This window comes from Chlorocebus sabaeus, chromosome 14, assembly GCF_047675955.1.
Source record: "Chlorocebus sabaeus isolate Y175 chromosome 14, mChlSab1.0.hap1, whole genome shotgun sequence".
In the NCBI taxonomy this organism is placed as follows: Eukaryota; Metazoa; Chordata; class Mammalia; order Primates; family Cercopithecidae; genus Chlorocebus; species Chlorocebus sabaeus.
In genome coordinates this window covers 1,341,479-1,359,011 of record NC_132917.1, presented here as the reverse complement: position 1 = coordinate 1,359,011, position 17,533 = coordinate 1,341,479, and the positions used below count along the sequence as shown (strand labels likewise).

The 17,533-nt window shown below is 47.4% G+C and overlaps 1 protein-coding gene across 5 annotated transcripts in view; it reads right to left on the bottom strand.

Moving 5' to 3' along the window:
- Positions 1 to 7,335: 7,335 nt before the first annotated feature.
- The window catches only part of SNTG2 (syntrophin gamma 2), a 378,883-nt gene continuing 368,685 nt past the window's right edge, over positions 7,336 to 17,533 (bottom strand). For all 5 annotated transcript variants that reach the window (XM_038006474.2, XM_038006475.2, XM_073022727.1 and 2 more), the window contains one exon: positions 7,336 to 7,606. In XM_038006474.2, the coding sequence (XP_037862402.2) occupies positions 7,475 to 7,606 (132 nt within the window). In that variant the 3' untranslated portion in view covers positions 7,336 to 7,474. The remainder of the gene's footprint in view (positions 7,607 to 17,533) is intronic.

Genomic DNA, 17,533 nt, shown 5'->3' with positions numbered 1-17,533 from the left:
TTTCAAATAAATCCTCATCAACATTTTTGCAGACATGTTTTCAAATTCTGTTGGTTAAAACTTAGAACCTGAAAGGGACAAATACATGCTTGTCCTAGAAAGAAGAAATTAAACATGGCGACCATGGTTTCTATGACTTATTAAGTTTGTAACACAGTTGGGAAACTCATTATCCCTTTGCGTATGACAACAAAAGATTAACTTTCTCAAAAATTCAGCCCGTTCAGTAAGAAGAAAAAGGAAAACACAGAACTCCTACCAGGTGGACGCTGGGTAGTGGGCCGCCAAGGTGCTGATTGATGGAGCCCTTTCTAAGTGAAGGGCCAGGTGTCTCACGGTGAGGATTCTGGCACTGGCTGAAGGCAGGGTCTGAGCTGAGTGCGTGTTTCCAGTCCTTTGCCTTCAATCCTTGCAGTAACAATCATCGCATTTCCAATAGTCAGGGTAAAAAATACTTCCATCTGAATTATCTTTCCTTACAGTCCCGGGAAGAGGAGACCACGGCTGAGGGCTTCATCCAGAGGGAAGTGGCCACAGAGGTGACCTGCAGACTTGGCCGCCGTGACCATCTCCCTCGTTTGTTTCTGAGTGTGCAAGGCGTTTCTCCAGGATTTCCCCTCAATTTAAGGAAGGCGAGTGCAGGTTTTTGTCTGTTTGCTCACGCGGCCTACGCGGCCTTTCCAGGTCTTGGATACTTGTTGGCCAGGGGCAATTCTTCCTCTCATGACCCAGATGGAAATGATTGTGAAGCAAGTCCCTTTCCCCCGCCCACCGTGGAACAGCCACAGGGCTGATTGGAGACGCCAGCCCGGGAGAAAACTACGGTTCTGCTGGGAATTCTCAACGTGATTTCACCTGTGCGTCCTCAGTGTGAGCCACTGGCTGATGCAGGGAGAGTGGAGAGACTGTGGGAGCGGCGGCAGTGGACTTGTTTTCCCACATGGCTTATTTCAGACGGCTTTTAAATACCGTTCTTCTTCCCAACGGACACAGGCGCTTTTAGATCTGCCACTGGGCAAGAACTGCTGTTTACAACACCCGGCATGTTAGTTCTGGAACTGAAATGGCCCATCAAGATATGTTTCAGGTAACAGCTTATCTTTTAGAATATCATCTACAGTTGGCTTAATTATTTTGAAGCTACGTATATTCATCTTAAAACTGTTTCGACTTTTTCTTCACCACAAACAACTGTATGTAAGTGTGTGTATTGTGATACCTGCGGGCCTGGAGCTTGGACTATTCATGGACCTTTGAAGTTAAAGGCACAGGAAAAGATGCTGAGGCTGTGTCCTGGATGGAGGATCATTCCCACAATGGTGAAAATGCCACCCCCACTTTCTTCTGTTTGAGTTTTCTGTGACATTTGATTATTACATACCCTGCACAAAGTAGGTATTCATCTATATGCTTTTTAAAAGATTGTCATGTTGGAAAAGATTTGGGATAACCTGAATTTCGAAGACTCACGTAGCCTGTCTTTCATTACATCCCACCCAGACTCACACAGTTTCATAGGGAAAAAAATGACATAGTAGTGTGTAGGATACATGTATAAGGTCGGTTATATTTATTCTATCCCGCATTCACACCCAAACTCCCAAATGTGCACTCTCTTTTTATTAATACTGAGAAAAGAGTATTGACTCTGAGTTTTAAGATTAAAAACACAAAAAATCCATTAAAATATAATCCAGTTTATGGAAATTCTGCTAAGGTGGTAAAATTACTGTGCACTTTGCACAGATTGTCCAGAGCGCTATACAGCAGGACAGCCTCCGACCTGCTCTATGAGAACCCTAATTCCTGACATGTGCTGCGGAGGTGTGTTTTAAAGGAAGCACCTGAAACAAAAGTGACTGCCTGTTGAGAACCAGTGTGTCAGTGTCCTTCTTGAAACATGGCTCCCAGAACAAAAGGCCAGTTCCTGTGTGAACTGATCGGTTCCAGGTGTGTGTCAGTGGTCATGCCATTGTCTGCCCATCTTCCTTCACGGTGGGCATGAGGATGACATCAGCGTTTTCAGCAGCTGTGAGCTGCCCATCCACCCAAGGTGCCCATCCACCCAAGGTGCCCATCCACCCAAGGCACCCATCCAAGCTACCCATCCACCCAAGGCGCCCATCCACTCAAGGTGCCTATCCATCTAAGCTGCCCATCCACCCAAGGCACCCATCCAAGTTGCCCATCCATCCAAGCTGCCCAACCACCCAAGGCACCCATCCAAGTTGCCCATCTACCTAAGGTACCCATCCATCCAAGGTGCCCATCCACCCAAGGCACCTATCCAAGTTGCCCATCCATGTAAGACGCCCATCCACCCAAGATGCCCATCCAAGATGCCCATCTACCCAAGGCACCCATCCAAGCTGCCCATCCTTGGCTCCTCTGCTGCAGCACCTGTCGCAGAGCCTGGCCCTGGGGTTAATGCTCTACAAATATTTGTTGAATGGATCAAAAACACTCACTCAAATGCTCCACATGCTTCTCCCAAGAGCTACTGTTTGGGAGACTGGGCTCCCCTTGAATCATTTTTAAAAAAAATTCAACTATAGTACTTTCTTCTCTAAACAGACTGTGTTAGTTTATCCCAGGGTTTTAACCTGTTAAGGGCTTGACAAACTGTTAATTCTGTATTTCAGCATATCCCACCTCCCTGTCTCTGACTTAGCCATGGTCCTCACGATGTGCCAGGCATGTCTTCATTCTCCCACCGTAAACCTCCATTTTCCATGTGCACTTCTCCAGCTTGGTGATAGGGGGCGCTTGCAAGCGCCTCACTGGAATGAGGATCATGCGTCTACTCCCCGCAGCTATCGGGGCCTTTTTCACAGACAGGAAGTGCTTTTCCTTAGGGAAACGGGGCCGCCTGTGAATGCTTCCTGCTGCTTTTCTAGTGTGTGTGCACGGACTCCATTCATAACTTCAGGAGGCACCTGGATGAGGACACCCTTAGAGATGGCAGGCACCGGCTCAAATCTGAAAACCCGCTTTTCCTGCTTTGCTGAGAACTTCCAGATTTCTCACCTGATGCCCATGATGAGGTTGTGAGGGGGTGGGGAACAGGGATTGTGACTTTTTCTATTCCATATATGAGCCAAAGAGTCAAACATGGTACATTCTTCACACGGGTTTACACTTGCTTGTGGTCACCTCAGAAAGGACAGAGTTCTCCCAGCTCCTAAGCCAACAGTCTTCCAGGCCTTGGCTCCTCTGCTTTGGACAGCCTGTGTGCTGACAGCACTATTCACAAGGCAGGTTGGAAACGCGCGGGGGTTGCGGGTGTTGGGGAGGGGTTATGTACCCTCCACCTGTCTATCTCTTGTCCCAAACACTGAAAGGAGCAAACAGAACAACATGGAAATGTTCTCCATCGTATATCTGTTTTGAAAAATCCTGCCCTAACTTTCATCTGTCTGAAAGGAAAACAATCAAATGGTCCCTCCACCAGCAAGGGCAGAGCAGGACTCATGGTTGTACATTTATGAGAGGCTATCAGAGGAGCTGAACATCAGTTCCCATGAACTATGGGCCCAGAGGGGTAAACTAGCTTTCCGGCTGACTGCCAGGATTCCTCTGGCACTGCTGTGATACGCGGGGAGTCCTGGAGGAAGAAAACAGCCAAGAAACACATGAAAATAGGCGGAGAATGCAAACAGCGGGTCCTGGGCAGTATCAGTGACTGGACGATTGTTAGAAGGCATTTGCTGACTGGTGTCTCGTATTCAAACACAGAGTTCAACTAAACACTGAAAGTAAGATTTGGAGAAACTTGTTTATATGCTGAGAATGTTTTATTTTCTTCTGTGGTGAAATTCATTTAGTTAGATATTTTATCCTTTGATAACTAAAATGTTCTTGGAATTCACTGAAATTCAGACCATAAAAATGAGAAAAATAAAGTTCATGTGAGTCATTTAAAAATATGATTCCTAATGTTCAAAACCACTTGCTGTCTCATTCTCAATAAAACTGGACCTCACTGTGTTAACTGTCTTCTGTCACAACCCACCGCTAGGTTAATTTCTATCTCTTTTTTCTACGGAGCCTATCCTTCTGCAGAATAATCTCTGGGCTTTGCAAATCCAGTTCTGCTCTTGAAAAATCTGTTTGTACCCAGTGGCTGGAGACTCTAACTTTGAGCTGTAATTGTCTCACCTGATCTTTTCTAAAAGTTTCTCTGCTTTTCGTCCTGCCAGAGTTCAGTCATTTTTCCTGGCTCAGCATTGTGAAAACCCCGTGTGCTTTGTACGAGCAAAGCCTGCATTCAAGACACACATCTGACTGAAAGACATACTCGGTGCGTGGTTCTCCATAAAAAAAAAAAAAAAAAAAAAAAAGACGGGATGTTTGTAATTTCATTTCCTTGCCTTTTGGGATTCTGAGCATTTTCCAGTCCTCCTTCTAAAAGATGTAAATAAAACTTCTGGATGAATATTCATAGAGCAACATCACCAATGAGAATTATCTGCTCAGAATAATATCCTGTCAAATGCCCACATATTGGAAATTAAATCAGGTTCAAAAACGTTTTGTTTTTGGTGTTCACATGGGATATGGAAAGCACAGACGTGGAGCAGAAGGAAAATGGATCCACGTTTGCAAGATAACGGCTACTGTTTTCCAAGGAGGGGCAAAGACAAAATCGGCCCCCCAGGAGGACTCCCCAGGCGGGCGTGGCTGCTGTGGGTTCGGAGGGTCCCCTGCTCAGTGAGGGAGGTGGGCCCTGTGGTGTGAGGACTCCCGGGTGGGTGGTAGGAGGCCTGGGCTCCTGGTCAGCTCCAGGGCTACAGACACCTTGCTGGGCCCCTTGACCCTCTGCTTCTGTACCTGGAAATGGGAGCCGAAGGCCGGAGCCTGCACCCTAGGAGTGGCGGTGAGCTGGTGACTTCAGTAGATGTTAGCTGTGGAGATCTACAGGTGACCCCATTACCTTTTGATTAAAACCCAAAGCTAAGGAGATCTTAGAATCAACTGCATGTCTCAAATAAAAATAAAACAATTTCTGGCCCCGGGCCCCACTTCGTAAGGGCCTGGTGGGAGGAGATACTGAGAGTCTCGGTTTCAAAGAGGTGTGATCATGAACGGATTCCTCCCCTATGGGCCAGGTGCCGTCAATCATGAGGGGCCACCGCATCCATGGGCCAGGTGCCGTCAATCATGAGGGGCCGCCTCCCCCATGGGCCAGGTGCCGTCAATGATGAAGGACTGTCTGCCCCATGGACCAGGTGCCATCATGACGGGCCGCCGCCCTGACACACTGCCAGGATGAAGGAGGCTGGGGCCCGGCCTGTGGCCTCACTGCCCAGCCTGGGCATCTCTACAGCCTTGTACGTGGCCACCCACAGGGATCCAGTTGATGTGAAGAGGAAGGCCTGTGGGAATGGGGTCATTTGTCTCATTTTTACAAAAAAATACTTTTACTGTTTTTAAATTTTAAAAAATAGTGCATTTTTGCAAAAGAATTGTATATCTATACAAATATAAAAATAAACTTTAGTATCAAATCTTCCTGGGAAAATCTTATTTTTTTCATTATTATATAGTAAAGGTTAATTTTTAGAATTATTTTTTACAAAAACAAAAATCTTCCCAGCTTCTTCCCTCCTTGGTGCAGAAGAACACGTTCTATTTTTGGGTGGGTTTAGGCTTTTTGGCGAAAGGGAGTAAAATGAGCATCTGTTCATTTTGCAGATCAAAATATCCACATGGAAGGGAAACTGGTGAAAGGAAAATTTCTACCTTTACCTTTTTGGGTTTTATATATTTTGTAAAATTCTGACTCCTATTGCTATTAACAGGAAGTTTGAGTTAAAGCCAGAGAATGAACACTGAGACCGAAAAATACTGTCTGATGCCCCATGAATCACATTCATGGGGCAGAATATTATTTTAAATTCATTTGAAATACTCTGCTCCTTGCTGGAGTCTTCCACAGAAGCCATCAAAATGTCCATAGTACATGCAATATTTATTATATAGAGATGTACATCTTCTAAAAAGGATATACTTTCAGGCACATAAAACTATTGGTTGTAAATATTTGGTATATAATATTTCCCTCTTCCTAATGTCAGACAGACAAGGGGTGGGTGTAATGTGGGGAGCTGTGGATTTTTGCTGAGATCTTCATCACCTCATGAAATGGAAATATGGAACCTTTCTTTAGCATCTGTACTCTCTCTCTCTCTCTTTTTTTTTTTTTTTTTTTTTTTGTGAGACGGAGTCTTGTTCTGTTGCCCAGGCTAGAGTGCAGTGATGCAGTCTCGGCTCAGTGCAATATCCACCCCTCACGTACAAGCGATTCTTCTGCCTCAGCCTCCTGAGTAGCTGGGATTACAGGCATCTGCCACCATGCCCAGTTAATATTTGTATTCTTAGTACAGAGAGGGTTTTGCCATGTTGGCCAGGCTAGTCTTGAACTCCTGACCTCAAGTGATCCACCTGCTTCAACTTCCCAAAGTGCTAGGATTACATGCATGAGCCACCACGCCTGGCCCACATTTTCTTTTCAACAGAACTGCAGAAGCAGGCATCTGTTTATTTTCTTACTTTCCTATACTTTGTAGATTGATGGTTTTATGTTCGTCCTTTATTTGAAGGCTTGATAAGCAAGTGCCTAATCCTTATTTTTCCACCTAGAGTCCTATCTCTAAAAAAAAAAACTCAAGTAACTCCAGTCAATTGCCATTAATAACAAAAATACAAAGTATCCCTACTTAGAAGTCATAAACAATATGAGAAACACGGAAACTAAGCTGCATGCTATATTTGATGAATTAGGGAAACAATTAAAATTCACATTTATATATGTTATTCAATGTATGATAAATTTATAAGCATGAAGATTGATATGTAATAAGATTATAATATTAAGGAATTAAAGTTGATTTCCTTTCCCCACATATTTTGGCCAATGCCTGTTTCTCAAATAATCCTGTCACTCTGATCCCCACTGGAGGAAAAAGGAAGTGACAGCCCACTGCAAAGGAGACCCTTGCCTTCCTGAGGAGAAACGTGGCACCTGCTCAGAATTTCTGATGACATATTTTATGCAAATAAATCTGGGTTTTGCCAACTTGGGAAGTGGTGTGTGCAATGCCCACACGGTTCTCATGCTGCTGGGACGCGGGCTAGGTTGGGAAGTGGCGTGTACAATGCCCACACGGTTCTCATGCTGCTGGGACGCGGGCTAGGGGCGTGAACTGCATCAGGTGAACTGGAGTTTGAGCCACAGACTTGTGTGGGGGATGCTGGGGCTCCTCGTTGAGGGGAGACTCGTGGGAAGAGGGGACCAGGCATCCCCCATGTCAGATTTAACAAGGAGGACCCATCTTTGGAAACTAGTGACATATTTTATTGGTATCACAACTATAGGCTCATTATAAAACAACACAAAGTTGCAATGTTATGCAGGAAAGAATCATTTCTTACGAAAATAATTTAATTTTTCAGCACTCAACAGAAACAACCTTTAGCTGCTGTACATGTATTTGGTGGCAAGACTCTGACTGTCCATGAAGCCAGGGTCCACGGAGGCCACCTTGGCTGCTATGAAGGAGTGGATGCAGTGCAGGACAGCCGTCAGGTCCTGGAACTCGAGTTCCTGGAGGAGAAAATCAGATCAAGTGTTTATTATAATTGTTAGAAGAACACGTTACAAAAATATTTAACAAAGTTTGGACCTTGTGAACTCCAAGAAAGTCCCTCCAAGAAAGTAATAATACACAGGAAATACGTATGGTTTAAAGTAAAAGGCAGAGTAATATGATCCAAATTGGTTACAAACATGAATATACTGGGTATTTTTTTATTACAACGCTGAGATTGTAACTTACTTGTTTTCTTGCACCTAACGAGAGCTAATACTCACTTCCTTTATTTTGCATCCTCATTGATCAGTGATGGGTCTTGATTAAGTCAGACCTGGTAATCCGGGCCAGGACTCAGTCTTCCCCACCTGCCCAGCGCCTGTGGTGATTTTGTGATGTGGATCCCGTCGTGGCAGACCCCTGTGCTGTGTGAGTTGGCGGAACTAGCCATTGTGTCTCAGGCCTGCGTGCCTTCCGTATGGGTGCGTGTGGGCTTCATGCCAAGGCCGCGCTTGGGAGGAACAGCGCCTGCTGTGTGGTGCGGAATAGGCGGTGGGCACAGCATGGCGGGGAGCGAGGAGGCGCCTTGTTCACCTACCCTGTCCCCACGGCTACGGGAGAGCAGGCAAGGGTGCCCCAGGGAGAGTTTCCCAGAGAGATGGTTATGCCCGTTTCCCTGCCCCGTACCCAATAAAAAAACTAAAACAAACTGCTGGATCCTCACCTCTGCATGTTAAACACACCAAATGTCATGTAAAAGCAAAAATGACCCAAAAAAGATTCCTCTTCTCTCCACAAACTGCCCCACATAGAGTCCTCGTGTCAAATAAACAGAAAAGTCCCCGGTGAGCCCCGAAGCCAACACAGAAGTTAAAGAAACTGTTTTTAGAAGTTACTCAGTTACTGGGGAAAAAATCATCTTCCTGTTTTTGATGGTAAAACACAAATCTTGTCATCCCACCACCCCATTCTATTGGTAGAAAAGAAGGTCTAAGTGCATTCTTCTAATGTTGTCTCTCTTCTTTGTTCGCATAACAAAATTCAATAAGATGGAGAACAACAAAATTTCTTTTAAGGTGACTGCTAATTGATTGACATCCTATTTGCTAAATCTCACCAAAATTCTAGCATATTCTAAACTGCCGAGATGACACCAGAAAGAAAGAGAAATCATTTTCAAGAAGAACAGCAACACAAACTAAGGTCCGTCAGTCCCACAGAGGTGCTCCTTTAAGCTCTCAAAAGGCAGGATCTCGGTCATTTTCATTCCATGGCAGAATGAGCGGTGGAGAATGGGGCCCCAGGCAGGGGTGGAGGTCGCGCATCACCGGGTAAAGCCCTCCCTCCCCAGTAATATCCATCTCAGCTTTTCTGAACTGCTTTTCTTTATAACTCAATGATGTGACATCTCAAAAATGACTTCAAACTTTCCTGACAACATGAAGTCCCCTCGGCCTCTTGCTGGTCCTCTCTGCATGCCTTTCTTTTAGAAACCACTCCTCTCTTGCGACAGGTATAGGACCCAGGGGGACCAGGCAGAGCCCAGGGGCAGCTTGGTATAGACAACAGGGAGAGGGAGGCCAAGATGCCTACTTTGGTGTGACCAGCTGTGAGAAGTGAATACCTGAAGCTTGTTCTAACACCACTAACGCCAAGTGGACAGCCAGCGAGCCAGCCTGCCAGAAGAGGAATTCAACAGAGGAACACCCCACGCAGGGACACACAAAGAACACTGGGGGACACTGGGTACCAACATGCTGGGAGCTGCCCCCAGCCTCCTACTGAGTGCAACCAAAGGCTTCGCCTTTCCTTCATTCCAATTTGAATTAAGTTCCTTCCTTTGCATGTGAATGAATCTTAACATTGACAGCTACAACACTAATTATTTTGATCATTTCAAGTTGTGATGAGCAAAATGTTCAAGATGTTGAGGTGTACTCTCCTGCCACAGCTTCACAGTCTTAGGTAGTTTCATAAAGGGTCATTACACTTGGAAACCAGCATCCCTCACTCTGGTCGTGAGTGGAACCCAGGGCCTGCCTAGCCCTTGAGTTAAACTTTAACTCAAGCTGGATTCACCAGTCACACCCAAAGCGTGAGACTGTACTTAAAATCTTTTACTCATTTTAACTTATCCCTGTCAGAGGAAAAAAACCAAGTAGCTTTCTAGAAGAAACCCAAGGTTCTTGCAAACTTAGCGCATATTGTAATTTAATGTATGTATGTGTTTCCAAATAGTAATTTCTGAACTTTTGAAGGGACTTTTGGAGAAAAAGAGCCATAATGACCATATCACTCATGCTTCAGGGTTTTGGGTTTATTTTATTTTTTTCGAGACAGAATCTCTCTCTGTCACCCAGGCTGGAGTGCAGTGGCACAATGTGGGCTTACTGCAAGCTCCGCCTCCGGGTTCACTCCATTCTCCCGCCTCAGCCTCCTGAGTAGCTGGGACGACAGGCGCCTGCCACCATGCCCAGCTAATTTTTTTTTTGTATTTTTAGTAGAGATGGGGTTTCACCGTGTTAGCCAGGATGGTCTCGGCCTCCTAAAGTGCTGGGATTACAGGCGTGAGCCACCGCGCCCAGCCAGGGTTTTGGTTTTATACATACAAATTGAAAATTGCTTTACAAGTTCCCAAGATGTATCCAGTAATAGCACAATGCACGGAAATAAGAAGCCAAACAGCTACCAGTAATAATGCAGGCATTCAAAACAACATCAATAATTTTTGGTATCATAAGTTGAAGTTACACTGCATAATCTTTGAAAGTACTAGCAGTGGCCAGGCATGGTGGAATGGTGGATCACGCCTGTAATCCCAGCACTTTGGGAGGCCGAGGTGCATGGATCACCTGAGGTCAGGAGTTCGACACCAGCCTGGCCAACATGGTGAAACGCTGTCCCTACCAAAAAAAAAAAAACCTTAGCCAGCCATGGTGGCAGGTGCCTGGTGCCTGTAATCACAGCTACTCGGGAGGCTGAGGCACAAGAATCACTTGAACCCGGGAGGTGGAGGTTGCAGTGAGCCGAGATTGCACCATCGCACTCCAGCCTGGGCAACAAGAGTGAAAGTCTGTCTCAAAAAAAAAAAAAAAAAAAAGAAAAGAAAAGAAAAGAAAGTACTAGCTAGCAGTGAAATCAGTCATGCCACTAAAATCCACACTAAAACTCAATGAGTAGTATTGAAAGCCAGGAATGAAATTAAAGCTTCTGAAACAATACTCAGTCCATTCTGTCGTGATCCAGATACTGAATAAACAGGCATCCTGTGGGCGCTTCACTCAACATCTTCAATTCAGCCAAAAGCTGAGTCATGGTATCTCTGGTCTGGTTAATTTTCTAACCAAGTATTACCAGCAAGGCTATCTTGAATTACAGATTTGTAACTAGCGCTGAGCAAAATCACATTTTGATATTTTGTTTGAACAAAATACTTGTGTTGAGTTCTAAGCCTGAGACGCCCTGTATGGATCCCTCCCTGCGCTCCTCACCCGTGTTCCCGCGTAGGTCATGGGCTGACGCGTTTCCGCCTGCAGAGGAGGGGGTGCCTGCTGGCTCTCTGTGCTGGAAACAGTGTGGAACGAACAGTCCGATACGTTGGGTGAGGGACTGTCAGCCTCATACAATGACAGAGAGAGGCTCTCCCAAAGTTTATCTGGGACTATGTAGGCGATTGCAAGCTGGGACATAGGTGCTATAGGAGATGACAGGGCTATCCAGAGAGGCTGGGATTCAGGGAAGCTTAAAGGCAAAGTGAGGAGGGCCACAGAAGTTGTTTCGAAACCGTTACCCTTGGCTACAGGGATCAATAGCCAGGGGGTCTTGTGTCCTGGTAGAGGACCTGAAGAAATCGAGGCCACAGAAGCCTGAAGTCAAATCGATGTTGTGTGACACAGGAAGAACTTTTGCCCGGCTCTTAGACCCCATTGCCTGTGAAACGTCTACCCAGAGATATTTGCCAACCCTGAAAAAAAATAAGATTTTAATCTGCTGGAAAGTCCCAAAGTATTCTCTTCTCACACGTCACTCCAGCCCATCACATTCGCAATGTGTGACACCCTTCAGGTGGAAACGTATCCACTTTACAGAAGAGAAAAGCAGAGGCTCGGGGAACTCGGGCAGCCGGCTCTGCCATGGAACACCCAGTCCCTGAGCTCCAGCCTGGCGTTCTTCCACTTCCCCCACACCCAACTCCTACAGCCCTGTCATTTTCCTCTGCAATGTATCTGTCCTAACGCCCTAGATTTTTATAAAGTCTTTTAATATTTAATGGTGGCTGAAACAATGATTTTAAATATGGCCCACATCTTGGCACAGTTTTCAGCAGCTGAGTGCTTTAACACCCTGAATTCTTCCTTAATTAGGTAAAACTTTTAGGACGCCATGAGGCTCTATCCGTGCTTGTCAAAATGTGAACGATGAGGTCACCCATCATTGGAGAAAATGCTTTTTCTTTCCCTCTTTATGCGCAGGCATGCCCCACCTATCACCAGAGTGACACTTTCAATCGACATATAAATGCTAATATTATCCCGTGTCCTCAACCAGTCTCCTCCAGTGGAAACCACGCCTCCTTGCTGCGCTGTCCGTTTATCCGTCCCGGTGCACAAACTGTTGGATATTTGTCACAAAGTGTCTGTGAGATGACTGGCCCTCCGATGAGCAGCCATCCTGGGTTCTTAGTTTTCCCGATTGGTACCTAATGGCCCTATGGGAAAGGGGGCAAAGGTGAAGTCAATCAGCATTGAAGAAAACCATTTCCACTGGGCCACAGCAACCCAAACACAGGCTGCCTTTCACCGCAGGCCACTCCTCTGCCACCGACGGACCCGTGAGTTCCAGGAGGTGGTTATGGGGACTTGGCTCTCAAAGCAAGACTTGAAAGAGATGGTTGTTCAATGCATGAATGAATACCTGGAATAAGCGAGAGTGCTTTGTAGTTTGCCTTAGAAAAAGCCCAAGAAGTATAGGATGAAACGCAACAATAACGAGGAACAGTCACACCCCGGAACTCAATTCCACACTTGCAGTGCTGCAGAGAGCCCAAGCCAGGGCCCCAGGCACTTCCTTACGTTTACACGATGAGGCTGGAGCCCTCACATGTGAACACACTCTAGAGCTCAGGTCGTGCTCCTTCTCCCCACTGACTCTGTGGGTGGAGGTGGTGTACAGGCGACCTGGCTGTCCTGGGGGTGGAGGGGGCCTGATGTGCAGCCTCTCTCACTGCTGAAGTGTATGTGCTCCCGCCACAGCCAGTTTCAAGCTCCCAGTGGTTTTGTATATGGCTGGAAATTTTCTGAAAATGCACCATGTGGATTTTTGGGTGGTTGTGAGCCAGACACAGCACAGGAGCACGCTGGGCAACTGTGCAGCTCGGAGGTGATGTCTTTGTGAGGCAGGACCCCACTGCGCCCCCAGAACTGCTGTGGTGACTGAATGAGGTGGCTGATGAGAAGGGTAAGGTTTCCGGTACAGCACCAATGCTCAACAGACATTGCCATTTTCACCAAAATATCTTTGTCAAATGAATAAGGCATCCTTAGCCTCAAAGCTAAGGTAAAATAAAACAAAATGTAGGTGACACAGTCCTCATTTTTCAAATGAGAAAACAGAGATTTAAATAACCCGTGCAAGGTGACAAGGCCAATGTGTTGCAAGATTGGCACCTGAAGTAGAATCTGATCCTTAGCCCAGTGGGACCTGATGTTTCACTCATGGAAGATTTCAGAACCTTGACACTATGAGGTCGCCGTATTACAAAATGCCCAAGAATAAACTCATACGCTTTATGGGGAGTGGTCGTGCAGAGACAGCATTTCCTGGGAGCCTGTTGGACAGGCAGAATCTCAGGCTCCACCCTGACCTACTGAGTTTACACTCACAGGGTTGCTGGACTGTGTGCTCAACCCTGACTAGGAGGGGTTGCTAGGAGGAGGCCTGCACAGGCCCAGCCTCACCATGCCCAGGAGCTCAGCGGGCAGAGGGGCCTGAAGCCCAGTCCAAAGGAGCTCAGTGGGCAGAGGGGCCCGCATCCCAGCCCAGGAGCTCAGCGGGCAGAGGGGTCTGCATCCCAGTCCAAAGGAGCTCAGGAGGCAGAGGGGCCTGCATCCCAGTCCAAAGGCATTCAGGAGGCAGAGGGGCTCACATCCCAGCCCAGGAGCTCAGGAGGCAGAGGGGCCTGCATCCCAGTCCAAAGGCGTTCAGGAGGCAGAGGGGCCCGCATCCCAGCCCAGGAGCTCAGCGGGCAGAGGGGCCCGCATCCCAGTCCAAAGGTGCTCAGGAGGCAGAGGGGTCCACATCCCAGCCCAGGAGCTCAGCAGGCAGAGGGGTCTGTATCCCAGTCCAAAGGAGCTCAGGAGGCAGAGGGGCCTGCATCCCAGTCCAAAGGCGTTCAGGAGGCAGAGGGGCTCACATTCCCAGCCCAGGAGCTCAGGAGGCAGAGGGGCCTGCATCCCAGTCCAAAGGCGTTCAGGAGGCAGAGGGGCCCGCATCCCAGCCCAGGAGCTCAGCGGGCAGAGGGGCCCGCATCCCAGTCCAAAGGTGCTCAGGAGGCAGAGGGGTCCACATCCCAGCCCAGGAGCTCAGCAGGCAGAGGGGTCTGCATCCCAGTCCAAAGGCGCTCAGGAGGCAGAGGGGCCTGCATCCCAGTCCAAAGGCGTTCAGGAGGCAGAGGGGCTCACATCCCAGCCCAGGAGCTCAGGAGGCAGAGGGGCCTGCATCCCAGCACAGGAGCTCAGGAGGCAGAGGGGCCCGTATCCCAGTCCAAAGGAGCTCAGGAGGCAGAGGGGCCTGCATCCCAGTCCAAAGGCGTTCAGGAGGCAGAGGGGCCCGCATCCCAGCCCAGGAGCTCAGCGGGCAGAGGGGCCCGCATCCCAGTCCAAAGGTGCTCAGGAGGCAGAGGGGTCCACATCCCAGCCCAGGAGCTCAGCAGGCAGAGGGGTCTGCATCCCAGTCCAAAGGCGCTCAGGAGGCAGAGGGGCCTGCATCCCAGTCCAAAGGCGTTCAGGAGGCAGAGGGGCTCACATCCCAGCCCAGGAGCTCAGGAGGCAGAGGGGCCTGCATCCCAGCACAGGAGCTCAGGAGGCAGAGGGGCCCGTATCCCAGTCCAAAGGAGCTCAGGAGGCAGAGGGGCCTGCATCCCAGTCCAAAGGAGCTCAGGAGGCAGAGGGGCCCACATCCCAGTCCAAAGGAGCTCAGTGGGCAGAGGGGCCTGCATCCCAGCACAGGAGCTCAGTGGGCAGAGGGGCCCACATCCCAGTCCAAAGGAGCTCAGTGGGCAGAGGGGCCCGCATCCCAGCACAGGAGCTCAGGGGGCAAAGGGGCCCGCATCCCAGCCCAAACAAGCTCAGGGGGCAGAGGGGCTGGCATCCCAGTTGAAAGGAGCAGAGGGGAGGAGAGGAGAGGCTGGCACCCCAAACACAGTCGGGAAGCTAAAGGTGCCAGGAGGATTGAACAGATTGAGATTGGCTTTGGTTGTAACTTGTCATTTTCATTGCACCCTGGGGGAATGAATGATTTTTACAGCTGGGCATGGTGTGGGTGGAGGAGGTTCCAGAAGAAGGCAGGAACCGAGGCACGAGTGTGGTGAATTAGAAAGTGATGGTTGCCGAGGGGACTCTGCCGGTGCTCCTCTGCAGGGCCAGGGACCTCCCAGTCGACTGGGAGACGCCGAATCATGTCTATGGGGTGAGGACAGCTGTCCATCATGAGACAGGAGGAAAAGACTGAGGACAGGACTTTCCCTCAGGAGGGGCTGCAGGTGTCCAGGAAGGGTGAGGGCATGTCAGAGGGCAGGTCGGTGAGGAGGAAAGTGCTTCGTGGGCTGGCAGAGAGGGTGGGGCGAACATTCCACCATGGGGGCTGGTGTTTCTGGAACAACCAGGTCAGAGACACTTCAGAGCAGTGGGATGAAGGCTTCAACAGTAAACTATAAATGAGGCAAGTGCTTTTTCCCAGAATGGCAGAAACAGCTGGTGAGAGAGAAACAAACCCAGGCTGTTGAGCCCGGCTGGATGTGGCCGAGTCGGCGAATGAGCACAGAGGGCTCCATTCACACCCCGTGTGCCTCCAATCTTGTTTGGAAGTTGTTGTGTCAAGTGCCCTCTTTCTTCTACCCGTTCAGATTCATCGGGTTAGATTCAAAGACCTACCTTCCTTGGCAGTGTCCTCTGTCATCGTGACAGGGTACTCCGTGATTTGCCTCCTGGGATACTTTCCTTGGTGTTTCTTTGACTCAGGTTTTTAAACCACCTTTTCCCCTTCAGCAAATAATGGAATCATATTTTCATAAATGCTATTTATACCTCAGTGTTATTATCTTGCCAGAAGGCTAAAGAACATCTGACTTCTGCAAACAACTCTGAATCTGTCACTCTTGCCTCTTCCTGCGCCTTCAGAGACACATTTTAAAGACAAATCCCTGGCTCTTTGGAAAGCTGTTTTCACAAAGCGTAGTCCTTGCAATTTACTGTAGCTCCAGAGTCAGGCAGACAGAGGGAAAGCAAGGAAATTAAGAGAACCGTGGGGCTGCTTTCTTCTGCTTGTGTGAATATTTTATTTGGAAATTTCCAAGTTCTGACAGAGATAAATAGCTCCTCCACCTATTGGCCAAACAAGGTCAATTTTGTGAGGAGATGGTATAGAATTTTACCCATTCCAAACTTGATATTGAGAGTAAAAGTAGTAATAAACATATTAAGGAATTGGGAAGACATTTTCTGATAATTTCATCTTACAAATAATTAACAAAAACATGAAAATCAGGCACCAATTCAAGTCAATCATGTCCCTATTCACTCAAAATATCATTTGCTTTCGTAAGGCTAGTCATTAGAGCCCATTGGGCTTTTCTTTCTTTTTCTTTTTCTTTTCCAATAATGACAGCTAAAAAAACTTCATGTATCCTTTTTGGAAGCACGTTGGCATTTATACTTCTATTTTCTCATTTAATAAAATACAGTTCTTACAATCACTGTTCCCTTTCCATCATCAACATTCATCTTGTTTCTCTGAGCCAAAACCTTAGCCTTCACTCAAGCCATCAGTACCAGCAAAGGACAGCGTGCTTATATTTCAAAGCACATGTACAGAAACAGCATCTGGCTGTCCTTGCTGGAGAAATCTGTGATTTATAAATTGCCAAACTCCTGCAAGAAGCACCATACAGATCACTACAATGGATAATCATAAATAAATGGGCAATCTGGCATCTTTTCTAAGAGGCAGAGAACACATTTGCACGTGTATTGGGGCCAGCTGTGTTGCAGGGCGACCTCCTTCCAGACCTCCATTCACACTGTAACACTTTCCCTCCTCTTTCAAAGGCTTGAAATTAATTCAGCCAAAGCCCAGCAGGAACTAATGTGGTTACATCCAAGTTCCGCCTTCCAGGAAGAACCACCTTCTCCCTCTGCAGAGTCTGCTCCCCTGACCGTTTTCTGAGGAATCTCCACATATTAAAAAACCGTAATTATCCTAATAGGCATTGCGGGGAGGGCGATGCAATGTCTGAAATGTAGAAGGCACTGGGGGGTGACAGCAAGGCCAGGAGACTGAGGTCATCCCATTTCCTAAATGGGCACACTTCTTTTGTTGTTGTTTATAAAATTTTAATTTAAAACATTAAATTTTTAAACAGACATTATAAGTTGTTATCCCCTCCAAAAGGCTTATAATTCATTATTTTAGAAATAATCATTTCCAAATGTTGACAAGACCAGAGTCTGGGCAGGCTGTGAATCATAGATGACTTAAGCTTAACTTTGATTCTATGTTTAATAATTATTTTACCCTAAGCAAAATATTTACACTCATCCCCAGGTTCACGATGAACAAACCGAGGATAATTACACTGTTTGTGCCCCGGGGCTTGGTGGTGATTAATGCAATCATGCATAAACACTACCCAGGACAGTCCCTGGCATCTGGATGGCACTTGATAT